Source organism: Amblyraja radiata, chromosome 6 (assembly GCF_010909765.2).
Source record: "Amblyraja radiata isolate CabotCenter1 chromosome 6, sAmbRad1.1.pri, whole genome shotgun sequence".
NCBI classification, from domain to species: domain Eukaryota; kingdom Metazoa; phylum Chordata; class Chondrichthyes; order Rajiformes; family Rajidae; genus Amblyraja; species Amblyraja radiata.
In genome coordinates this window covers 15,413,819-15,440,669 of record NC_045961.1, presented here as the reverse complement: position 1 = coordinate 15,440,669, position 26,851 = coordinate 15,413,819, and the positions used below count along the sequence as shown (strand labels likewise).

Below are 26,851 nucleotides of genomic sequence, written 5' to 3'. Positions count from 1 at the left end.
GTTGCAGTTGTATAAGACATTGCTTAGGCCGCATTTAGAGTGTTGTGTTAAGTTCTGGGCACCATGTTATAGGAAATAAGTTGTCAAGCTGGGTGCAGAGAAGATTTACGAGGATGTTGCCAGGAATTGAGGGCCTGGACTATGGGGGGAGGTTGAGTAGGTTAGGATTCTATTTCTTGGAGCGCAGGAAGATGACAGGTGATCTTATAGAGGTGTATAAAATCATGAGAGGAATAAATCAGGTAAACGCACAAAGTCTCTTGCCCAGAGTAGGGGAATGTTGAATCAGAGGACAAAGGTTTGAGATGGGGGGGAAATATCTAATAGGAATCTGAGGGGTAACTTTTGCACGCAAAGGGTGGCAGGTGTATGGAACGAGCTGCCAGAGGAGGTAATTGAGGCAGGTACTATCGCAACGTTTAAGAAACATTTATACAGGTACATGAACAGGACAGGTTTAGAGGGACATGAGCCAAATGCAAGTGGGTGGACAAGTGTAGATGGGACATTGGCCGGTGTGGGCAAGTTGGGCTGAAGGGCCTGTTTCCATGCTATGAGACTATGACTCAAGGATAAATGATTCCAACTAAACATTCCAACAAAAGCTCTATTAATAGTAAGATTAAACGAGCTTACCAGTTTGATGTTTGATCTTTATGTTATGAGGAGTTACGATGAGGGATTACGTGAAGAAGGCCGTCAACCCGCATGCACATCAACCTTTAAAGAAGCGGTGTGAAAGCACAGATTACAGTTGTTGAAATGAAAAATAGTAAGATACGAGAGACTAGAAAACCAGCTGATCTTTTTTGAGGGTTTGGGGGCGGAGGGCACGTAATCCCTCATCGTAACTCCTCATAAAATAAAGATCAAACTTCAAACTGGTAAATTCTCGTTTAATCTTACTATTTCATTGATTGACTACGTGAAGACTTTGAAGCTCTGTGCTTTCATGCCGTCGACTCTAGTCCCAGCAACGCACTGTATAGGTTGGCCAAGGATAAGAAGGAAATGCATTCAGACACAACAATGTTTGAGAGCATGCTGAAGTTTTTTAATGGACAAATCATAATAAATAGCTGATCCTCTTATCCAGGGAAAACTATTAAACAGAACTTAAAACAGTTTCGGCAAAGGCCCTTGGTTTGGTGACTGGTTAATGATAGAACGCCTGAAAAGTACGTTCTCCTGACCATCCTGCGGTTGTTAGGATCTGGTCTAGCGGGACGTCCATTGTCTTCATTGCTGTCGTAGATGCAGCCCTGGTGGAGTGAGATTTTAAATAATCAGTATCAACTCCTGCGTATGTCAGTACCTGTTTTAGCCACCTGGAAATGGTCTGAACCGAAACCTTGTTATGAGGTTTCTTAAATCTAACAAACAAAGCTGATGCTCTTAGTGACCTTATTATATAGTCGTAGGTGTGTTACCACATAGAGCCGGATGTCCAAGGGGTAAGCTGCAAGAAGAAGCTTGAGGCCGGAAGTACCTGGTCTGCTTTGTTTAACCAGGTCATACACGTAAAACGTGATACTGTAGACAGACATGACTATTCTATCCAGTCGCAGCTTGTGTAATGACTGGGCCCGCTTAGCTGACACCAGAGCCATGAGCATCACTACTTTATACATGAGCTGGGTCAGGAATAAGGATGTTGCCGGTGCCCACCAGCGAAGCAGAGTTAATACTATGCCTACATCCCAAATTTCCGTATATCTGGGTTTAGGGGGTTTCATGTTGAAGACGCCCTGCATGAAACTAGACACTAACGGGTGTGACCCCACAGATTGGTGTCCTGATCGTGGTCCCAAATATGCCTATAGTGCACTTCTGGCACAGTTAATGGCACTATAGCTCAATTTATCTTTAAAGAACAATTTAGAGAGGAACTCCAACACATCGGTTATGTGTGCTAAGTCATAAGATATGTTGGATAGTGAGCAGTACTCTTCCCATTTCCTAATATGAGAAATATATTGTATATTCGTACTGTCTCTCCAGGCTGCAGTGAGTACATTGGATTGGATTGGATTGGATTCAATTTATTGTCATTATCTCATAAGAGACAACGAAATGCATTTTTCTTACAGTCAAGTCACATTAAAATAAATAATAAATAAAACATATTAAATAAAAAGCACAAACACAGAAGTCCACGACACAACATAACCCCACAGTGGCACCAAAGTTGAGGAAGGTACCATAGTCCAGCCAGCCTCCCCGCCGATCTTCCCAGATGTTCACCCGTGGTCGGTGCCACGGGTGGCCCGATGCTCAGGCTTTCATGCCGGGATGATGGAACACCGACGCCGAACCACGACGGAGAACATCCTCAGCGGCCCGGTTCTCCAGATCAGCCACCTCCCACCGGAGTCCATGTTCAGTCAATCCAAGCCGCAGAAATGGTCTTCTCAGGCTCTGTAAATTAATAATTAATTGGTCATGGAGAGGATGTTTACAAGGTGGAAAGCAGATTACTGCCTTTAGTGATAGCCATAAAAGGCTGATCATTCCCAGTACAGCCCATGGCTGTGTTAGCCAGTCTGGTAGCACCTGGAGGCTAGCGACAGGGTCTCGCTTGATCTAGCGAGTATAGATAGTAGAGGCGGTATGAGGGAAAACATAAAACGCATCCTTGCCCAATGTAGCGGGAAATACATCCACCGCCACTGTCTGTGGGCCTTGTACACGTGACGTACTTAGATTTGATGATTTGTCTGCACGCAGACGAGTCGATATCCGGTGTTCATACCGGTCGATGATGTTCATAGAACATGTATTTAACATTTTATTCAGTGCATTACTGAATTACCATATCCCGGTGTCCAACACCATATCATGTCTGTCATACCAGTGAAATGTTTAAATAGCCAACAATATAATATGGCCTAGATTTCCCCAAGTGATCTTATTCCACCAATGTGGTAATCCTAGATTAAGCTGAACATGCATTTTCCAATAAATATTTTAAACTCATAATGTGCACCCATAAATTCTGAGTGTGCCAAAAGAACTGGTGATGCATCTTATTTTAGTCACCACAGCAGATGTGATACAATAGACTTGAGTGGTGCCAAGAAAACATTCAGTTATAATACTAATTTTTGGCTTAAATACCAACCCTTGTGATAATTTCCCTTAACCTGTGAGTGGTGCACACCCTTATGTTCTAAACCCCATATCCACATACCTTTATGGTTAACGGTGGCTTTGTGGCATGAATTTCCGTCCCCGAGCCCTGGGAGGTGGAACTGCTGGGGTGTTCCAGGTGCGCATCTTGGAGGAGGGCCGGCCTTGGCCATACTCTAAAAAAGACTTTGGCTCATAGAGGTCGGGCCTCATGCTGCTACCAGCTTCAGAAAAATGAGTGCTGCTGGTAGAAGCGTATGGATGTTGCCTCCGGAAAACCGTGCCTCTGCTGGTTGATAAAGCCCGGATTAATCCCAAAGCTTTTGGCTCGTCGTCGAGGTCTTTTACCTGTTTGGGTAAGTTTTCCACAAATAGGTAGTTAGGTAATAGGTAGTTGTGCCTGGAAGGTCATGTTTAACTAATCTTCTTGAATTTTTTGAAGATGTTACTCGGGAAATTGATGAGGGTAAAGCAGTGGATGTTGTGTATATGGACTTCAGTAAGGCCTTTGACAAGGTTCCTCATGGAAGGTTGGTTAAGAAGGTTCAATGGTTGGGTATTAATGGTGGAGTAGCAAGATGGATTCAACAGTGGCTGAATGGGAGATGCCAGAGTTGGTGGATGGTTGTTTGTCAGGTTGGAGGCCAGTGACGAGTGGGGTGCCACAGGGATCTGTGTTGGGTCCACTGTTGTTTGTCATGTACATCAATGATCTGGACGATGGTGTGGTAAATTGGATTAGTAAGTATGCAGATGATACTAAGATAGGTGGGGTTGCGGGTAATGAAGTAGATTTTCAAAGTCTACAGAGAGATTTATGCCAGTTGGAAGAGTGGGCTGAAAGATGGCAGATGGAGTTTAATGCTGATAAGTGTGAGGTGCTACATCTTGGCAGGACAAATCCAAATAGGACGTACATGGTAAATGGTAGAGAATTGAAGAATGTAGGTGAACAGAGGGATCTGGGAATAACTGTGCACAGTTCCATGAAAGTGGAATCTCATGTAGATAGGATGGTAAAGAAAGCTTTTGGTGTGCTGGCCTTTATAAATCAGAGCATTGAGTATAGAAGTTGGGATGTAATGTTAAAATTGTACAAGGCATTGGTGAGGCCAATTCTGGAGTATGGTGTACAATTTTGGTCGCCTAATTATAGGAAGGATGTCAACAAAATAGAGAGAGTACAGAGGAGATTTACTAGAATGTTGCCTGGGTTTCAGCAACTAAGTTACAGAGAAAGGTTGAACAAGTTAGGGCTTTATTCTTTGGAGCGCAGAAGGTTAAGGGGGGACTTGATAGAGGTTTTTAAAATGATGAGAGGGATAGACAGAGTTGACGTGGAAAAGCTTTTCCCACTGAGAGTAGGGAAGATTCAAACAAGGGGACATGACTTGAGAATTAAGGGACTGAAGTTTAGGGGTAACATGAGGGGGAACTTCTTTACTCAGAGAGTGGTAGCTGTGTGGAATGAGCTTCCAGTGAAGGTGGTGGAGGCAGGTTCGTTTTTATCATTTAAAAATAAATTGGATAGTTATATGGATGGGAAAGGAATGGAGGGTTATGGTCTGAGCGCAGACCATAATATGGTTAGGTGGCTGTACGTTGCTTGATTTACACAGCCCTGCAAATTTAGGTGTGTGGTGGTTGTGTCCATCATTATTTTGTCTTGGAGCTGGTGCGAAGTTAAATAATTGATATTGACCGCAACCTCTTCTTCAAGCGGCTCCCCAATTTGCAGTGGCATTGCAAATTTTGATGCCATCATTGTATGTTCACTGGATATACTGACGAATACAGAGCCAGCCCACAACTGACTATGGATGCTCCCCTCCTCGGAGACATCTAGCAGCCCTGTATCAGGTGCTGCCGTGGGCTCACTCAGAGACCTGCGTTCATACAACTCCGATCTCAGGAGTGTGTCATGATGGAGCACCCTCTCCAATAGGTGCTCCATCCGGGCTAGGCGTCCGCCGATGCTACCCATAGTGGGAGTTGCACCCTCCTGGCCTGACTCATCTGAGTTTATAGGCCTTGCAGACTTCTGCTTGGCTTTCCCCACCCTTAGGGTAGCCACGGTGCTCTGCAGAGTCACCAAGTCTGCAGTCGCTGGTATTAGCGTCAGCGACTGGGGTGGTGAAGTTCGCAATCCCCCGCTACCCACGGTCTTCTGTAGCGGGTCTCGCTCCGGTTCTCCTAGTATTCATTTTGTCCATATTATCCGGTCAGGAACTTGTAGAGAATCTGCAAACAAGTATGAACGGCAAAAAAGTACCTCGGAATAAGCCTTTAGAACTTACCTGCGGGTCTTTTAACTTACCGGCTGCAAGAGCAGCGCGCCTGTCAACCAGTCGCGGCGCCATGCGTGGACGTATTGACGTGCATGCGGGTTGACGGCCTTCTTCACGTCCTCAGTCACGTGACTCCAAAATGAAATGGCATATTGAAGCAGTCTTCAAAATTAACCATGGACTCTTGTGAATGTATATATGTGGCTGGGATCTGTGTGTGAATGTTTGGGTATGTGTGTTTCGGGTACTGATATTTCAGTGTGTGTTTTTCGTGTGTGAGAGGAGGGTAGGGGAATTAGTAGGTGAAGATTTGTGCCTATATGGGTAGGGGGAAATTCTATATGTACTGCATTCTATGTCATGGAGTTTGGTGTATAATGGTGAATTCTAAATGAAGGAGGTTAACAAAGTTTGTATGTGAGCTTAGGAATGTGTGTTCCTATTGTGTGTGTGTGGGGGTGGATGGGGGTGGGGAGGGGGGGGTGGGTGGGTAGGGAGGGTAGATTGTCTGCATGTATGTACGTATTTGTGGGCATGTCAGATGGGGGGGGCAGTAGCTGTATGTTTACATGGGTTTTCTATGAGAAGTATATTTAGAAGGTTGTAGATGTATATGTTATGTCAGCATGCATGCAGGTATGCTCATGTATATGTGTGCACGTGTGTGTGCATTGAGGGAGAGTGCTTATTATTCTTTTGCATATCCAAGTTGTTGCAGGATGGTCGTAAAGTCACGGAAATAGGTGGGACTATTGACACTGAAGATGGTTATCAGGAATTATTGCGGAATCTTGATCAGCTGGATAAGTTGAACAAGGAATGGATAATGGAGTTGAATTAATTGAAGTATAACGGTGTCACAGTTTGGGAAGACAAATCAGAACAGAACCTTCACAGTGAATGGTAGGACCCTGGAGATTGCGGGAACAGAGTGATCTAGAAGTATAATGCACAGTTCCCTAAAATTGTATTGCAGCTGGATAGGGTAGTGAAGAAAGCTTTTGGAGAGCAGGCCTCCATCGGTCAGAAAAATTGGGTTAAAAAGTTAGGACGTTGTACAATTGTACAATATACTGATGAAGTCGCACTGGGAGTGTTGTTTACCCAGCTGTAGGGGAGATTTATGAGGTTGTTGCTGTTACTGCAGGGCCTGAGTGTTGTTGCTGTTACTGGAGTGACACGGAGAGTTTAGGCAAGCTAAGATTTTACGTACTGTAGAGTCATACGGCGTGGAAACAGGCCCTTCAGCCCAACTTGCCCACACTGACCAACATGTTCAATCTAAACTAGTCCCAGCTGCCTGTGTTTGGCCCATATCCCTCTAAACCCATCCTATCCATGTACCTGTTTAAATATGTCTTAAACATTGCGATAGTCCCTGCCTCAACTACCTCCTCTGGCAGCTCGTTTCATACACCTCACCCCTTGTGTAAAAAGGTTACTGCTCGGGTTCCTTTCCCCTCTCACTTTAAACCTGTGTCCTCTGGTTTTTGATTCCCCTACTCTGGGCAAGAGACTTTACCGATCTATTCTCTCATGATTTGATATACCTCTGTAAGATCACACCTCATCCTTCTGCCAAAACTGAACACAAAACTCTAAATGTGGCCTCACCAATGTCTTGTATTGTAGGCCCCCCTCGGTCATGGCTGACCATGGGTGATGCATCCTGGTCGGATGCAAGCCTGGGCGGTCATATGGAGGACAGGCTGTTGCCCATGCAGCAGGTCCCCCCTCTCCACGTCGCTGATCGACCCAAAGAAACAGCAGGGCCGTTACAGTTATACACTGCAACATAACCTTCCTATCCTCTGTACTCAATACTCTGATAAAAGCCAATGTGCCGAAAGTCTTTTTTGACCATGCTATCTACCTGTGCCACTTTCAAGGAATCATGAGCGGAAGGACATAATAAGAACTCAAGGAGCAATTAGGCAACATTTGTAGAATGACAGATGGAGTTAATATTTCCGATCAAATACACCACATCCGACAATGCTAGACAAAATGCTGGAGTAACTTAGCGGGACAGGCAGCATCTCTGGAGAGAAGGAATGGGCGACGTTTCAGGTCAAGAACCTTCTTCAGACTGATTCTGACCATGCCAGTGGGCCAGCAGAACTCCCTGATCTATGTATCTCCCTCTCCCCTGACATCAGTCTGAAGAAGGGTCTCGGGAAATTTCCATTTTTATTTTAGATTTCCAGTCATTTTAATTTTTTTTGTTTTTCAGAATAGTAATAGAATTCAATTATTCTAATATTAACAGGGATGCAGTCAGAGTAAGAAGTACAGAGAGCACAGAATTCTGAAACTGTATTCAATAAAATGTTTTTTATAGTTTATACACTAGCCAAGCAAATACAATAGTGACTGAAATGCCAGAGCATTCTTTGGTTGGAGGATGGTGAAACTGTGGAATTCATTGCTACAGACAGCTGTGGAGGCCAAGTCAATGGATATTTTTAAGGCAGATATATATATATCCATATATATATATATATCCATATATATATATATATCTATATCTATATATATACAGAGACAGAGATAGATAGTTTCTCGATTCGTACGGATGCAAAAGAAGGCAGGAGAATGGGGTTAGGAAGGAAAGATAGATCAGCCATGATTGAATGGCGGAGTAGACTTGATGGGCCGAATGGCCTAATTCTGCTTCTATCACCTATGAAGTTATGAACTTATGAGCACATTGAACACATGCTGTTCCGCTGATTGTCACTGCGACACCAACTTTACATCATAGAAGAGTAAACACAATGCATACAAACTTAAATTAAGGAGAATTGCAATATTGATGAAAAATGGTTCTGTGTGGCTTCACAAGAGTTGTTTAAAATCTAAATTTATTTGTAGGAAATATAGTTGGGCAACTGTGGGTGCAAACATTTGTGTTAGTGATCATTATTTAGTTAAACTTAACAGAGTTATGAAAAGATCAAAAATGAAATTGGTTGCGTATTGATTCAAAGCCAATTCTGCCAAACGGAGACAGTCACAAAAATCTGGAGTAACGCAGCTGGTCAGGCAGCATCTCTGGCAAAAAGGAATAGGTGACGCTTTGGGTCGAGACCCTTCTGCAGACTGAGAGTCAGGGGAAAGGGAAACAAGAGATATAGAGAGATATAAACCTGTGCCCTCTGGTTCTTGATTCCCCTACATTGAGCAAGAGACTTTGTGTTTTTACTGATCTATTCTCTCAGGGAGGTTGGCTTGGAGGTGAGGATGCTCCTCAAACCACGGAGCATCTTGGACAATACAGCTCACCCCCTCCATGACACACTGGTCAACCTGAGGAGTAGCTTCAGCAACAGACTAGTTCCAACAAGATGCAGTACAGAACGAGATCCTTTTTCCAATGTGGATATCAAACTGTACAACTCCTCCCCCTTCTGTCGTGGGGTAGACTGAGATTGACCCCCCTCCCCAATCTTTGCACATCCCCAATCCTTTCCACTCGTCACTTTAATTTCATCTTTCATGTATCTTGGTGTGTTTTATGACTGTTGGCAGACCAATTTCCCTCCTGGGATAAATAAAGTCCTATCGTATCGTAAAGAAATGAATGAAAGATATGCAAAAAAGTAGCGATGATTCAGGAAACGGTGCATTGTTGGCTGTTGGCTCGATGATAACGAGTTATACGGACAATGAAACTCCCCAGGACGACAGTGAAACTAGGACAATAACTAGAGTGGGGGCTGGACAGAGAGGGGGAATGCAAGGGCTACTTGAAGTTAGAGAAATCAATATTCACACCGCTGATCTAGATGGGAGTGAATTAGAGAATGTGGACTGGAAACAGTGATATGAAGAAAGTCAAACTGAGCCATGCGAGATATTGAAGAAGGAGATTCAAGAGTCTTAAGATAAATGTGTTCTCACTGAGAACATGCATGGGACTGACAGATCGCGAGTCTTCTCGACACAATGCCTAGACTGTCAGATAAGGCAAAAAGTCCGGCATCAAGAGTTTAAGTCTACAGAGAGCTAGGAATATAATGTCCTTTTAATCTTTTCCTCCTTTTCTTTGTATTTTAATACATTACGTTAGGATTTCTCTTAATTATTTAATTGTGTATGCCTAAAATTTAATTATTTAATTATTTCAATTTGATTATTTTGTCACCCAGTGAGATGTGAATCTGTGGAATTCTCTGCCACAGAAGGTAGTGGAGGCCAATTCACTGGATGTATTCAAGAGAGAGTTAGATATAGTTCTTAGGGCTAACGGAATCGAGGGATATGGGGAGATAGCAGGAACGGGGTACTGATTCCGGATGATCAGCCATGATCATATTGAGTGGCGGTGCTGGTTCGAAGGGCCGAATGGCCCACTCCTGCACTTATTTTCTATGTTTCTATGTTTCTACTGTTCATTCTGATCTGTAAAACCGATACTAAATTATCACAGCAAATATTCAATGGTGTGTTTCCCTTTCCCCTGACTTGTCTGAAGAAGCGTCTCGACCCGAAACGTCACCCATTCCTTCCCTCCAGAGATGCTGCCTGTCCCGCTGAGTTACTCCAGCATTTTGTGTCTATCTTTACTGCTGTGAACCAGGAACTCCTCAAACAAAGACAAGCCATGCAAAATATTATATTATGTTGTTTCACTAAGCATGTTGAATTTACATGCAAACCTGTTCCTGAGCATTGGATTCATTACATGCGTCACAGACCATCTCATTTTTGCCAATTAGCTGCAGCACACATATTGTGATCACTATCTGCCTGATCCAGGATGCGGTCAAAACGCTGATGCCCTGAAAATGTGCATTAACCACTTCAAATGTTTAACAGGAAACGTCGGTCTCCAGTTCAATGTGTTTAAGCTGACAAAAAGGTCAACTGTGTCTTTTACAATTTAGATCATGTTTTGCAATTTAGATCTGCAATTCTATGTCTGTAAATTAATCAGCGTGTGATTTGAGTTAAATAAACAGATAATTAAAGTAAAGCATTCCGCGCGTATACTTGCAGATCTTTCTGCACTATTTTACACAAAACCTCAAATGCAGAGAATGTTTTTTTTTAAACTATCATCCAGTTTACTTCACCAAGTTAAGTTTATTGTCACCTGAAAAACTTTTGTTGCAGTCAGCAGAAAGACAATACATGATTACAATCGAGCCATTTGGTATAACATTTGATGATATGGTAATCATTTGGTATAGCAACAATATAATTCTATTTTTTGGTCCTTGTGTTAAGGATTGTTCCACGCAAATTCAGAAATGGCAATCCAACACAAATGAAGTGAAGCAGCTTAAACCTGCCGTCTGTATGTAGCATGCTCATTTTGTACCCAGTTTGTACACATGTACACCAGTTTTACGCATTTTACTTACTAAAATGTCAGTCTATCCAAAACTGCCAATTAACTAATATGCATGAAGTTATTTTCAACAATTTTCGGTGTGTTCTCTTTCCGATTTCAGCTGGGAGAATAATAGCATTGTCATTGAATTAATGATCTAGAGACCAAATTAACGATCTAGAGGTCATATCCTACCATGGTAACTGAAGAAATAGAATTGTATTATTCATTTTTGAAATTACAAACTTGTAATTTAATGTGTCAGTAATGATACAGTTCTTTGTGTCTAAATGATGACTGAACAACTGGATTGTCAGAAAATATTATTTTTTTCGATGAGGAAATAGTGACATGAGGCTAGAGAGCCAACACTGCCCTCTTGCCTTCTGAATTGGTTGAGCAATCCTCTCCCGATTAGCAAGTTGATTTCACAATTCTCAGCATATCATGCATAAACCCCTTCTAATTCCCTGCACTTTTCCTGTTCTTAATTTATTGATATTTAGAGATACAACATGAAATCAGGCCCTTCGGCCCACCAAGTCCACACTGTCCATCAATCACCCATGAGTTCCACGTTATCCCATTTTCCCATCCACTGCATAAACATCAGGGGCAACTTTACAGCAGCCAATTAACCTACAAACCCACACTTTTTTTGGGGTGTGGGAGGAAAGCATGTTGAGGAAATGTACAGGGAGAACATGAAAACTCCGTATTGACAGCACCCGAGGTCAGGTTCGAACCCGGGTCTCTGGTGCTGTGAGGCAGCAGCTCTACCCGCTGCGCCACAGTGTCATGTGGAGTTTGGCAATGACTTCTCTCCTCTGGGAACTGTGCTTTCTGGTGTCAAATCATTATTGCTCCAAACTTCATCAACCCTTTGTGCCTCTTTACATCTCCCTCTTCTTTGCAACACTCCTAAGAATTCCAGACTTAAGTTCCTTGATCAATCTCCTTTTCATATTTTCCAATCCAACTTGTGTTTGACAACATTCCCGCATTATCAAAATCCCATGGGATTTCTTACTATTGAAAAACACAATTTAACTGTTCAATTGTATTCTTGCCTGGTGAATGCAACAGTCCAGAGTGTAACAGAGTGTAAATCTACACTCCTGTATGTATTGATTATTTTATGTATATCAATGCTTAACTTCCTATACCCCTCTCATCCTTCTAAAGAGATATCCTGGATCCTGGTACCAGGAAGACATCACACCATCCTGCAATCCCATTTGCTCCACAGTCTGTTTCTCTTACTGTAAACTCTGTAGCTTGTCTGACTTCATTCTGCCCAGCTGTGCTTCAGAGCCAGACCTGATACCACAGAAGGAGCACAAAGTTGCTGGAATAACTCAAAAGGCCAGGCAACATCTCTGGAGGACATGCGTAGGTGAGGTCTTGGGTGAAGACCCTTCTTCAGACTGCCTGCTGGGGGAGGGAGACAAGAAAGCTGGAGAAAGGGAGAGGCAGGAAAAGCATGGCAGGTAATAGATCAATCCAGGTGAAGGGGACTTTTTCACCTGCAGATGGTTGGAATAAAGGCTGGAGATGAGAACAATTAATGTGACACAGGTCTGAAGAGTTCCTGATTGTGAAGCCGGGGGGAGGAAATGTAAGAAGGGGGAGGGGTTGGAGAGGCAAAATAGTTGGGAGTCTGTTAGTACTATCTTACACACACTAGGGACAATTTAAACTTATGCCAAGCCAATTAACCTACAAACCTGTACGTCCTTGGGTGTGGGAGGAAACCGAAGATCTTGGAGAAAACCCACGTGGTCACGGGGAGAACGTACAAACTCCGTCCAGATGGCACCCACAGTATGGATTGAACCAGGTCTCTGGCGCTGTAAGGCAGCAACTCTACCGCAGCGCCACTCTGCCAACTCAAGATTTTCTTGTCGAAGTCTCTCAAGTCAAATCCTCAACACTTATCCTCAAAACAAAACACTCACACATCCAAACAAAGCCCCTCCCAAAATGGCTGCTCCCAACAGGCCTCTCGCTCACAGTCATAGAGCCATACAGCATGGAAAGAGGCCGTTCGGCCCAACTCAAGCAAGCTAACTATGATGTCCCATCCATCTAGTCCAATTTGCCCATTTGGCCCATATCCCTTGAACCGTCTCCTATCCATGTATGTGTCCGAGTGTATTTTGCATGCTGTTATCATATCTGCCTCAACTACCTCCTCCAACAGCTTGTTCCATACACCTACCACCTTCATTGTAAGAAGCAGCGATGGAAGATTGTTTTCCAGACTGGTGTCTGAGACTAATGATATGCCTCAGGAATCAGTGCAGGCCCCATTGCTGTTTGACATCTATACCTATATAGTCCATCTATTCAATGATTAGTAAGTCATGATTAGTATGTTTACAGATTTCATTAAAATAGGTGGTTATTAAGAATTATAGTGAATTATTGGTCAATTGGGCAAGTGGACTGAGGAATGGCAGTGCAATCTATTTCAGGTATGTGTGAACTGTTGCATTATGGCAAGTCAAACCAGGGCAGAACCATTACAGAGAACAATAGGATGCTGGGGAGTGCTGTACAACAGAGTACATTGTTCCCTGAAAGTGGCAGTGCAGGTTGACAGTGTGGTGAAGGCGGCTTTGGGCACATTAACCTTCATCAGTCGGGGTATTGAGTATAGATGTTGGCATGTTATTGTTCAAGTTGCTGGTGAGGCTGCACTTTGCGTATTGTGTTCAGCTTTGATCACCCTGTTGTAGGAAAAATGCCATTAGCCTGGAAAGAGTGCAAAGATTTATGAGGATGTCAAAAGGACCTGATCTATAGGACAGGATTGGACTTCATGCCTTGGAGCGCAGGAAGCTGCTGACCTTATGGTGGTGTATAAAGAGGAACAGATAGGATGAATGCAGAGATTACTTTTCCCAGGTTTGGGGAATCAAGAACTAGGGGGGCGCCGCATGCTGGCTGCCTCACCAACGGTCTGTCTTTATCTTTTTCCTTCTGTGTGTTTTTAGTTTCTTGTAAAATGTATGTTTTAGCTTATCTTTAGTTTTTGTATTTGTGGGGGGTGATGGCGTGGGGGTGGAGGAAACTCTTTCCTTGACGGAGATGCGATTTATTCCGTGTCGTATCTCCGTCTGCACTGCAGCCGAACATCATGGAGTTGGCGGCCTCTTGTTTGGGTCTTCTAGAGCTCCACAACCACGGACCCTGCGGACTTTAACATCTTGGAGAGGGCGATCCCTTTGCCAGGGTTTGACGCCTCCGACCGCAGAAGGAATTGGGGAAAGAAGATAAGAATTTATTGCCTTCCATCACAGTGGGGAATGTGGAGGAGCCGCTGTGGTGGATGTTTATGTCAAATTTTTATGTGGTTGCTTTTTTGGTATGACTGTATGGCAAACCAAATTCCTCGTATGTTTCAAAACATACTTGGCTAATAAATTACGATTATGATTATGAATAGTCCTTAAGTTTAATGTGAGAGGGAAAGGCTTAACAGGAACCCGAGTTGAGTATAACCATATAACCATATAACAATTACAGCACGGAAACAGGCCATCTCGGCCCTTCTAGTCCGTGCCGAACACTTTCTCTCCCCTAGTCCCATCTACCTGCATACAGACCATAACCCTACATTCCTTTCCCGTCCATATACCTATCCAATTTATTTTTAAATGATTTAAAAAAATAAAAAATAAATTAAAAAAAGATAAATTCGAACCTGCCTCCACACTTCCACTGGAAGCTCATTCCACACAGCTACCAGTCTCTGAGTAAAGTTCCCCCTCATGTTACCCCTAAACCTCTGTCCCTTAATTCACAAATCATGCCCTCTTGTTTGAAACTTCCCTACTCTCAATGGAAAAAGCTTATCCACGTCAACTCTGTCTATCCATCTCATCATTTTAAAGACCTCGATAGAGTCCCCCCTTAACCTTCTGCACACCAAAGAATAAAGACCTAACTTGTTCAACCTTTCTCTGTATCTTAGCTGCTGAAACCCAGGCAACATTCTAGTAAATCTCCTCTGTACTCTCTCTATTTTGTTGACATCTTTCCTATAATTTGGCGACCAAAATTGTACACCATACTCCAGAATTGGCCTTACCAATGCCTTGTACAATTTTAACATTACATCCCAACTTCTATACTCAAGTTGATTCTATACTCGAGTTGATTTTAGTTTATTGTCACATGTATCGAAGTACAGTGAAAAGCTTTTGTTGTGTGCTAACCAGTCATGGGAAAGACAATACATGATTACAATTGAGCCATTCACAGTGTAGAGATACGTACATGACAAAGGTAATGACATGAATAACGTTTAGTGCTAGATAAACCCAGTAAAGTCCGATCTAAGATAGTCCGAGGGTCTTCAATGAGGTAGACAGTAGTTCAGAACTGCTCTCTAGTTGTGGTAGGATGGTTCAGTTGCCTGATAACAGCTGTGAATAAACTGTCCCTGAATCTGGAGGTGTGCGTTTTCACACTGAGGGACAAGTTTTACATACTGAGGGTGTGAGTAAATGCAATGAGTTGCAGAGGAAATAGTTGAGCCAGCTACAATAACAATATTTAAAATACATTTGGACAGGTATGTGAACAGGAAAGATTTGGAGGGTTATGGCCAAATGAGGCATCTTGGTCAGCATAGACATTTTGGGCCAAAGGGCCTGGTCCATGTTGTGTGATTTTATGATTAAAAAAACGAAATGTAGGCAAGTCAAAAAATCACTCTTGTCTGTTTTGTTTCTCACAAACTATATTAGTCAACATTTGATTTAATGAACAGCTCCACCAAAAGATTGTTGTTGAATTATCTTTTCTACATTTAGAGGAATGATTTTTTGAGACAAATAGTAGATAGCTAAAATGCATAGGAAGGAACTGCAGATGCTGGTGTAAACCGAGGATAGACACAAAATGCTGGAGTATCTCAGCGGGACAGGCAGCATCTCTGCAGAGAAGGGGTGGGTGACGTCTTTGGTAGATAGTTAAACACATCTTCAATATTTCCAAATAGTATGTCAAATTTCAAACACTGCTGGTAAATTTCTGCCATTTACTCAAAAAGTGATTGCAAACTGGGTTCTTTTGCAACCTTTTCAAGACATATAATTTCAGAAGAAAATCTCTATTATGTCTGAAGAAGGGACTCGACCCGAAACGTCACACATTCCTTCTCTCCAGAGATGCTGCCTGTGCCATTGAGTTACTCCAGCATTTTGTGTCCATCTTCGATTTAAACCAGCATCTGCAGTTCTTTCCAGCACACACCATTGTAATTATTTTGGTTATATCTTCCATAATTCTGTACCTCTAATATCATATGCTTTTTTTTTTTGCAGCTATGCATGGACTCAGAATAGAGTATGATGCAGAGGTGGCTGCATCACCCGGTGAGAATGTCACTTTAAAATGCATTCTATCAGGACAAGAGAACTCTTCAGTTGTCCAAATCCAATGGGGAAAAGAAACCAATAATGGCCCACAAATTATGTTAATTGCAAATAAAGTTTATGGCATCCATTCCTTTCTGGACTCCATTAACTTTGAATCCCACTCACCAACCGATGGAATGGCAAGTATTTCTGTCATGAACGTACAAGTGTCTGCCTCTGGAACGTACACGTGCTCAGTCGTCACCTTTCCAGATGGAAGTTTCAAGGCATCAATCGTTCTCACTGTTGCCAAAAAAGGTAAGGTCCAAATTGCTTTTTCTCAGAAAAGATTCCAGCAAATGATTGTTAAATACAAATAGTTCAGTTCAGTTCAGTTTCAGTTTAGTTTATTGTCACACGTACCGGGGTACAATGATAAACTTTTGTCGCCTGCCGTCCAGTCAACAGAAAGACAATACATGATTACAATCGAGCCATTTACAGTGTACAGATACATGATGAGGGAATAATGTTTAGTGCAAGGTAAGCCCAGTAAAGTCCGATCAATGATAGTCCGAGGGTCACCAGTGAGGTAGATAGTAGTTCAGCACTGCTTTCTGGTTGTGGTAGGATGATTCAGTTGCCTGATAACAGCTGGGAAGAAACAGTCCCTGAATCTGGTGATGTGCATTTTCACACTTCTATAGCTTTTGCCTGATGGGAGAAGGAAGAAGGGAGAAGAGGGAGCAGCCAGGGTGCGACTTGTCCGTTAAACTTTCTCCCTTTCATCTTATAGCTATGCTCGCTTGTGTTGGACATTTCCACCCAGGGAAAAAGGTTCTGACTATCTACCCTATTTGTGCCTCCCATCTATACTTGACTAAAACTCTCATCTTGTCCTCTTCCGATTTGCGTTGTTTTTACATTTGCGCATAAACGGTACCAAATAGCGCTACGATCCTTTTGCCACATTACTCACCATTCTCCTGTGCTGCAAGTGCATCAAGTTTTGTTCCGACCGGTGAAATATTACAAAAGTTATTGGTCTTCTCTCCTGTCATTCGCCGGGATGGCAACGCCCCTTCCGGCACCCGCTGTCAATCACAGGCAGCGAGGAGAATAACTCAAGGAGTGGAGTGAGCAGAGAGTGGGCAGGGGCTGTGTCCGTGGGGAGGGGCTATGTCCACGGGCAGGGCTGAGTCCGCAGGCGGGGCCCTCCCTCCCCCACACCACCCCCGTGCACACAACGCTGAGTGCGACTGGGGCTGGGCTGGAGCCAATGAGTGTGGTCAGGGCCGGGAGGGTGGTGATGGAACGAACAAGCTGCCAGAGGAGGTAGTTAAGGTAAGGACTATCCCAACATTTGAAAAGCAGTTAGACAGGTATATGGATAGGGCAGTTTTGCAGGGATATGGACCAAACTTGAGCAGGTGGGACTAGTGTAGCTGGAACACATTGACCAGTGTGGGCAAGTTCGGCCGAAGGGCCTGTTTCCATACTGTATCACTCTATGACGCTATGACTCCCTATAGCTGAAACTGTCTGATCCAGGCAGCATTCTGGTAAACCTTCTCTGCACCCTCTCCGAAGCCTCCAATCTTTCCTGTAATGGGACGACCAAAACTGCATGCAATACTCCAAATGCAGCCTAACCAAAGTCTTATGGAGCTACTGTATATCATGACTTCCTGCCCTGAGCAATGAAGGCAAGTCATAACATAAGCCTTCTGTACCACCCTATGTAATTGTGCTGATCACAGAAAACATGCAGCAAATGCAGTACCCTTATTCAAGAAGGACAGCAGGATAAGCCAAGCCTTTGAGTCTGTTGTCAATGATGGGGAAGTTATTAGAAACATTTCTGAGCGCCAGGGTTAATTAACATTTGGAGAGGTAGGGATTAATCAAAGTTAATCAGTGTTGGAGGGATCGTTGTGTTGAACCTGCATCCTGAATCTGGCTTTCTTGTGGGACCCTGTTGCTCTCTTAATTGCAGCTTAGATCAGGGTAGTGCACTAAAAAAAAATCTCATATAGCACTGGCTCACACTGGGAAGTTGTGCAAGGGACTCCTAAATGTATTTTTTCCTTTGCAATAAGTCACCAGTAACCCATATTTAATTGCAATCTTTGATCTTTGTTTCATTTCCATTGTTCTGAGTGCTGGGTCTTTACTTCCTGTGCTCAGAAAGTCATTCTCTGGCCATTTGCTCTGTAAATGAGTGTTGCAAAGTGATTCCTCATATGTTATGATCAGCTTTAATGCCCTCAGCCTATTTAGCTTTGCTACAGCTAAGTATGCTTATAATCAAACATTAATCTGATTTTCCCCACTTCTATCATGACCCATAAATTACTTATATTACAAGCAAATTGCAAAGATGGTTCCTCCACACTAGTTCCACCTGGCCATGCTTGGCCTATGTCCCATAAACCTAAACATACGTACCTGTCCAAATGTATTTTAAATGCTGTTGTATTAATTGCCTCAACGACCTCCTCTGGCAGCTCAGTCCATACACCTACCTTACTCTCTGTGAAAAGGTTGCCCTCTGGGTTCCTATTAAATCTTTCCCCTCTCATCGTAAACCTCTCTGGTTCTTGATTTCCCAACTCTGGCAAAAATATTCTGAGCATTCACCCTATCTATTCCCTTAGTGATCTTATACACATCTATAACATCTCCCCTCACTCTCCTGAGCTCCAAGGAATAAAGTCCTAGCCTGCCCAACCAACCTCTCCCCATGGCTCATGTCCTCAGGTCCCGGCAACACCCTCATAAATTATTCTTATAATATCCAGAAATGTCTGCATAAATCCTTCCTGATGGCTCTTAACCACACACAAATACGCCATATTAAATAACACCATCTACAACCCTTCTGGTGTTAGTTGCTGCCTGTCCAACTCATCTATTACCTGCTTGGCAGATCTTCAATGTTTTACATTTTTTTCTATTTTGTCAAAATAAGAAAAAATAAAAAAACAATTACAATCAATAACTGAAAATTCTAGAATCAGAATCAGAATCAGATTTTATTCGCCAAGTATGTTTAGCAACATACGAGGAATTTCACTGGCCAGGTCAGTCATACAATTAAAAGCAACAGACTCAAAAACACAATTTAATATGAACATCCACCACAGTGACTCCTACACACTCCTCACTGTGATGGAAGACAAAATAAAGTTCAAGTCCTTAATGTATACAATATTATCCTAATCTATTTCCTGGGCCTTTCTCACCAAATCTATTTTTCCAAAATATCACCTACTTTTGTGCTGTGCACTTCTGAGTAGTTTTGGAGCTCTTTGATTAATGGTGAACCACAATCTCACCCTTCTTCACCAGTGCCATCCAGTGAGCATTGAGACGTGGTAGTGGTGGAAGCTTGGTCGCAATAAATCTCAATGTCTCACATGCTCACACCTCACATAGGGTGGCACGGTGGTGCAGCGGTAGAGTTGCTGCCTTACAGCACTTGCAGCGCCGGAGGCCCTGGTTCGATCCTGACTATGGGTGCTGTCTCTATGGAGATTGTACATTCTCCCCGTGACCGCGTGTGTTTTCTCTGTGATCTTCAGATACCTCCTACACTTCAAAGACGGACGGTTTTGTAGGTTAATTGGCTTGGTGTATGTGTAAACTGTCCCTAGTGTGTGTAGGATAGTGTTAATGTGCGGGGATCGCTGGTCAGTGTGAACTTGGTGGGCCTGTTTCCACGTTGTAGCTCTAAACTAAACTAAACTAAACTAAACTAAACTAAACTAAACTGTATGAATTCTAGGCCAACAATTTGATTCCAGTTCCACGTGCTAGTAAGGGTAGAAACGTGAAGCTAGTGGAGATTTTTTTTAACATTTCAAAATATACTTTATTTGAGAAATAAATATGTACAATACATGATCCTTACAAAATTCCATCCGACATTCTCGGAGGCTATACATACATTCAAACCTCTTTACTCAAATTACACAAATTTCTCTCCCACCATTGCCACTCATGTGGCCCACTGGCGTGGAATCCCTTCCCTTATTTTAAAGGGCGTCTCCACCACACCCTGCCCCCCACGTCCAGTAGCGGAAGGACCCTAGACTGTGGTCCTCCCCCACAGAGCCTTGGTGTTGGCTGCACCAAACTTCAGTGCGTCCCTCAGCATGTACTCCTGCAGCCGGCCAGTCGGCAACATTCCCCGATAGACATCCCACTCCGATGGGAGGTCAACAAAGCTTGGGCAGACCAAAGAGCGTCTTTCACCGAGTTGATGACCTTCCAGCAGCACTCGATGTCAGTCTCTGAATGCTTCCCTGGGAACAGTCCGTAAATTGCAGAGTCCTCTGTGATGGAGCTGTTCGGAATGAATCGTGACAACCCACATTTCTAAGGCAGAGGCAAACTGTACAGGAGTGGTGGGTTGCAGGTAGGCTCGCAAGTGTTACCCAAGTGTTGGGTTTAAACTAGATTGTCAGGGGGTTGGGATCCGATGCAGGACCCAGGCAGGTGAGAGGCTGGAAGTTGGTTTGGAGGGTGCTGAGAGAATGTTTAGTGGACAGAATAGACGGGAGAAAGACAGGGAGAAATGAGGGACCTTAATCTGGAATCCACATGGCTGGTGTGGAATACAGGTCTCCCTTTGAAATCAATTCTAAAGGAAAGAAATCGAAAAAGAAATCAAACCTAAAACACAAATAATGCTAAACAAAACTGCATGCTTGCAATTTTGTTCCCTCAGAACCTTTGCAAATAACTGAAAAAACTAGAATAAAGAGCTAATTTTCATAGAGAAAGCTTCTAACATATAAGGATAAAATATAACATTACCTCTTCAGACACAAGAGATATTGCAAATGTATTCATTTATTGTATCTTTCAATGCAGATTTAACTAATAACAGCCTTTTCCCATCAACCATGCATTTTCTCTTCACACGTAAATCAAAATTAATTCACAAATTGCCACCCCTCAAGCTATATGTGAAAACTCAGAGACCATTCACAAATTTCAAATGCAATGTCATTTTCACTCTAAAATCTGAACAAAGAGTAAACCATAATCCCACACAAACCTCGAGGAAATCATCCAAACACTTTGATACACAAAAAATGCTAGAAGCTATCGTTCTTGCAAAGACGCACAATCAAGCAATCCTGCATGAATAAAAACCTGATTCTACATGACCTAATTCTGCTCCAATGATTTCTGACTTTATGAACTTATGAAAACCCAGTGTCTGGGGCAGGTCCAAGATGCCAGTGTCTCTGGACAATGAGGGCCTGTACCCACACAAACACCCAGTGGCAAAGACTGAGCCACCAGGATCATCCAGAGACTGCCAACATTGCCTCTTTAAGCCCAAAGCTGAGTTGCCAGGATAAACCGAAGCCCGCCAGCGTCCCCCTTAGATTAGGGTGAACTGCAGGGAAATTGCCAAACCTCCTCTTTCGAGATGAGGACTGAGCTGCCGGGACAAGCCCGAGGTCGCCAGTGTCACCCCACATGTACCCTGACGATAAGAGACAGCACCTCATGCCGCCCTGGATTTTCTTGTCACTGTAAACAAAATATATTACGTGAGTTCACCCTACTGTGATTGTTTGCATGGTCACTGCCCAACCTGTCCTCATCCCCGACACCACATTGTTACATTGGGATGGGAAAATACAAACTTCATGGGTGGCACGGTGGCCCAGTGGTAGTGTTGCTGCCTTACAGCGAATGCAGCGCCAGAGACCCGGGTTCGATCCCGACTATGAGTGCTGTCTGAACGGAGTTTGTGCGTTCTCCTCGTGACCTGCGTGGGTTTTCTCCGAGATCTTCGGTTTCCTCCCACACTCCAATGATGTACAGATTTGTAGGTTAATAGGCTTGGTAAATGTAAAAATTGTCCCCAGTGGGTATAGGATCGTGTTGATCCGCGATAGCGGGGATCGCTGGTCAGCGCGGTCCTTGTGACTGAAGGGCCTGTTTCCGCGCTGTATCTCTAAACTAAGCTAAAAAACCTAGCCACCTTGCCCCTTTTGTTAAAACCAACCTTGCATTGATATGAAATGTCACGTATGAACAACCTCGACCATCAATTGCCATTTTAAGTTTGTTTACTTGACTGAAGAACCTTTTGTGATGGTTTCTAAACTAGCAGCTTCTATTTGCAGTTTATATCTATATAGGATATAGGAAAATGTGGGTTGTCAAAAACCACAGTGACTTAGAGAAGAAAGCACACAGCTTAACTTCAGCAAATGCATGTTTTCTGTCTCTCTGTTCTCACGGCTCATATAATTACACTATTTGGTTCTTTAACGGCAGGCTGGGTTAGCAAACTTTGATTAATTGCTGGATTTATGGACCATTGGTGATCTTAATTTTACAGTGACCTTGTGCCATTGTCATAGGTAGAATTAGCCGCGCCTTCCTGAATTTCCACATTAGCATTATGCTAGTTAGTTAGGTAGTTAGTTATTTTAGTTTATTATCATGTGTACCGAGGTGCAATGAAAAGCTTTTGTTGTGTGCTAACTAGTCAGCAAATAGATAATACATGATTACAATCGAGCCAGACACAGTGTACAGGTACATGATAAGGGAATAATGTTTATTGCAAGATAAAGTCAGTAATACCAGGAGGTTCTACTGCAGTTGTAAAGGGTCTTCGTGAGACCACACCTGGAGTATTGTGTACAGTTTTGGTCTCCTAATCTGACAGAGGGAGTACAGAGAAGGTTCACCAGACTGATTCCTGGGATGTCAGGACTTTCATATGAAGAAAGACTGGATAGACTCGGCTTGTATTCGCTAGAATTTAGAACATTGAGGGGGGATCTTATAGAAACTTATAAAATTCTTAAGGGGTTGGACAGGCTAGTTGCAGGAAGATTGTTCCCGATGTTGGGGAAGTCCAGAACAAGGGGTCACAGTTTAAGGATAATGGGGAAATCTTTTAGGACTGAGATGAGGAAAACATTTTTTACACTGTGGTGAATCTCTGGAATTCTCTGCCACAGAATGTAGTTGAGGCCAGTTCATTGGCTATATTTAAGGGAGTTAGATGTGGCCCTTGTGGCTAAAGGGATCAGGGAGTATGGAGAGAAAGCAGGTACAGGATACTGAGTTGGATGATCAGCCATCATCATATTGAATGGCGGTGCAGGCTCGAAGGGCCGAATAGCCTACTCCTGCACTTATTTTCTATGTTTCTATGTTTCTAAAGTCAGTCATTCTAAACTCAGAATTAAAGGACACTCTTTTAGAAAGGAGGCGATATGGCGGGCGAATAAACAAGCCACGCGTGGTGAATCAAAGAGATCTTTATTGCTGAAGTAACGAGAACAACACACACGCGAATGGGGGGAAGGCTGACCTGGGGCTCAATACTTATACTAGGGCACACCGCTAAACCTTGTGACAACTCCTTCCCACCATTTCCCAGTCATGTAACCCAACCCCCGCCTGCCGAGGGTTTGCATTGTAAGTGGCCTAACCACCAGGTGGCGCCACAGTGAGAAGATACTTCTTCAGTTAGAGGGTAGTCCACCCTACTGTCTGTGTGGTCACTGCCCAACCTGCCCTTATCCCCGACGCCACAGAATGGTGTTACATTGGGATGGGAAAATACAAACTTTGTGGGTGGCACAGTGGTGCAGCAGTAGAGTTGCTGTCTTACAGCGAATGCAGCACCAGAGACCCGAGTTCAATCCCGACTACGGGTGCTGTCTGTACGGAGTTTGCACGTTCTCCCCGTGACCTGCGGGGTTTTCTCCGAGATCTTCGGTTTCCTCCCACACTACAAAGATCTGCAGGTTTGTAAGTTAATTGGCTTGGTATAAATGTAAATTGTCCCTAGTATGTGTAGGATAGTGTTAAATGTGCGGGGATCGCTGGTCGGCGGGGACTCGATGGACCGAAGGGCCTGTTTCCGTGCTGTATCTCTAAAGTTAAAACATAAAGAAAAAAAATTAAGAAACCGGAGTGCCCTGCTATGCCACCATGCTGCCCTATTCTTAACTCTATCTCATTTGGTTATTAAATTAATGTACATTAATTTTGCACTACTTTGGATTGCACTACAATATAGCACTATTCTGCTGTTTTGCACTAATGGTCATATTTATTTTTGTATTTATCCCTGCTATATGCAAATTGTTTACACCGCGAACCACGTGAACCATGTATTGCATTCTGGTGTATATGGCAATGTAATCTGATCTTCTGAATCTGAACAACTGAACAAACCAATAATTTTCAAAATCAGACCCAACTAACCTAGAGTCTTGCAGAATGTGCCTTTATCAAAGAACAAAGAATAGACTAAAAATTGACAAAATTACTATTGGTGCCAGAAATCAGATACAAAAGCAGATAATGTGTTTGACTCAACAGGTCAGGCAGCAACTGTGGAAAACGAAAGGGTGGAAAAAGATAATGTTTCAGGTTGAATACCCTTTGTCAGTGAAGGATCTTCAAACAGAAATTGTTGATGTTTTCCCTCTACCCCAGTTTTGTTCAGGTTTACTAGCAGACTTAGCACCTCATATTTCACCTGGCCAGCTTACACCTCAGCGGTATGAATATTGACTTCTCTAACTTCAAGAAAGCCTTGCTTTCCCTCTTTCTCATCATCCATCCTCCTTCCCAGTTCTCCGACCAATCTGACTGTCCCTGATTACATTTTATCTTGTTCTGCTTTGATGTTACCTACTACTATATTCCTTCTCCTTTATTCTACATTTTCCTTGATCTCCACCCCCTTTGATGTTTCATTTTCACACTTACATTTCCTTATGATTCTCTTCTGACTCTGTCTGAAGAAGGGTCTCGACCCGAAACGTCACCCATTCCTTCTCTCCGGAGATGCTGCCTGTCCCTCCAGCTCTTTGTGTTTATCTTCGGTTTAAACCAGTATCTGCAGTTCCTTCCTACACTTAGCATTTGAAATTTGTATATTGCAATGGAAAATGTTATATTTGAGCTCTGCAATTCCAGGTAATTTCTATGTTCTGCAAAATAGCAACAAATCAACCTGAAAAATATTAATTTTGGACTTTTATATTTCAGTTCAACCAACAACTCCACAAATCTATGAGGAATTAACTTATTTTACTTCAAATAAACTACAACTGGCAAGTATTTTACTTTTTACCATCAATAAAATAATGTGATTTGCTCATTTCATGAGCTCACAATTTGCTTAGTTATATAGTGCACCCTCCTACTATGGATGCTTAAGCCTGGTAACGTGGCCTAGATATTCAATTTTGAAAGTTTTCATCAATTTACATTAAAATAATTTTTCAAATGTGCGAATCTGCACCCTTTCCTGTGTGCTAAGCCTTGATTAATTTGAGGTTGCATTGTATTGGATTAATTGCCAACAATTGGTCAATCAAAGTTTGAAACATTTTTCGGATGATTGTAACACTTTTGTACACGAAACCCACTCCCCATGGCAGACAGATGACATCCATGCCAACTGGACTAAAGCATGGCTCAAATTGTCTACTCCAGAAATAATAATCCCTGGGCTACCGAATAATGCTGGAAAAAATGCTGAAAGGCATGGTGGCGCAGCGGTAGAGTTGCTGTCTTACAGCACTTGCAGCACCGGAGACCTGGGTTCAATCCTGACTGCGGGTGCTTGTCTGTACGGAGTTTGTACGTTTTCTCCGAGACCTTCAGTTTCCTCCCACACTCCAAAGACATACAGGTTACAGGTTTGTAGGGTAATTGGCTTGGTATAAGCGTAAATTGCCCCTAGTGTGTGTAGGATAATGTTAATGTGCAGGGATCGCTGGTTGGTGTGGACTCGGTGGGCCGAAGGGCCTGTTTGCAGGCTGTATCACTAAACTAAACTAAACTAAACTAAACTAAAAATATGACTTCACAAAATATATTACATTGATGTTGACATTATGTGGAGACACAAGCACAAATACACACTCACGTACACATGCATGCTCACATACATGCGTGTGCATTCACTCACCAATGCACTTACATGCACACACAAATTGTTGCGTAGAGAAAATTCAAATCCTTCTGATTCGCGACGTTTAAGAAACATTTTGACAGGTACATGGATAGGACAGGTTTAGAGGGATATGGGCCAGATGCATGTGGGACTAGTGTAGGTGGGACATGTTGGTCAGTGTGGGCCAGTTGGGCCAAAGGGCCTGTTTCCACAATGTATGACTGTGACTATATAATTTTCTCTCAGGAAAACTAATGCAGTTATCTTGCAGTACATCACTTTTATGTGCCTTTTTGGACATAATCCAAATATTTGGGTCGCTTGGAAGATCCGATAATTTATTAACAAATGTAATTATTGTAATTATGCAGAAGAGCATTAACACCTTGAAATTTGTTCTCATTGTACATTGATAAGTGTACATTCATTTCATAAATTCCAGTACTGAAGTTCAGCATCATTGGAATAAATGGAAACAACTTTGGAAATTTAGTTTAGTGATACAGCACATAATCGGCCCTTCATCCCACCGAGTCTGCGCCGACCAGGATACTCATACACTAGCACTATCCTACATACTAGGGGCAATTTCCAATTTTACCAAAGCTACTTAGCTGCAAACCTGTACGTCTTTGGAGTAGGAAAACGGAAAACTTGGAGAAAACCCATGCGGTCACAGGGGGAACCTACAAATTCTGTACAGACATCACCTGTAGTCAGGATCGAACCTGGGTCTCTGATGCTGTAAGGCAGTAACTCTACT

At 42.9% G+C, this 26,851-nt stretch overlaps 1 protein-coding gene across 1 annotated transcript in view; it reads left to right on the top strand.

Annotated features, from left to right (window-relative positions):
* Nucleotides 1–25,279, top strand: part of LOC116974687 (nectin-3-like) — a 30,800-nt gene extending 5,521 nt beyond the window's left edge. The window contains exons 2-3 of the mRNA XM_033023406.1: nucleotides 16,092–16,442; nucleotides 25,176–25,279. Of these exons, the coding sequence (XP_032879297.1) occupies nucleotides 16,092–16,442; nucleotides 25,176–25,279 (455 nt within the window). The remainder of the gene's footprint in view (nucleotides 1–16,091; nucleotides 16,443–25,175) is intronic.
* Nucleotides 25,280–26,851: the final 1,572 nt, after the last annotated feature.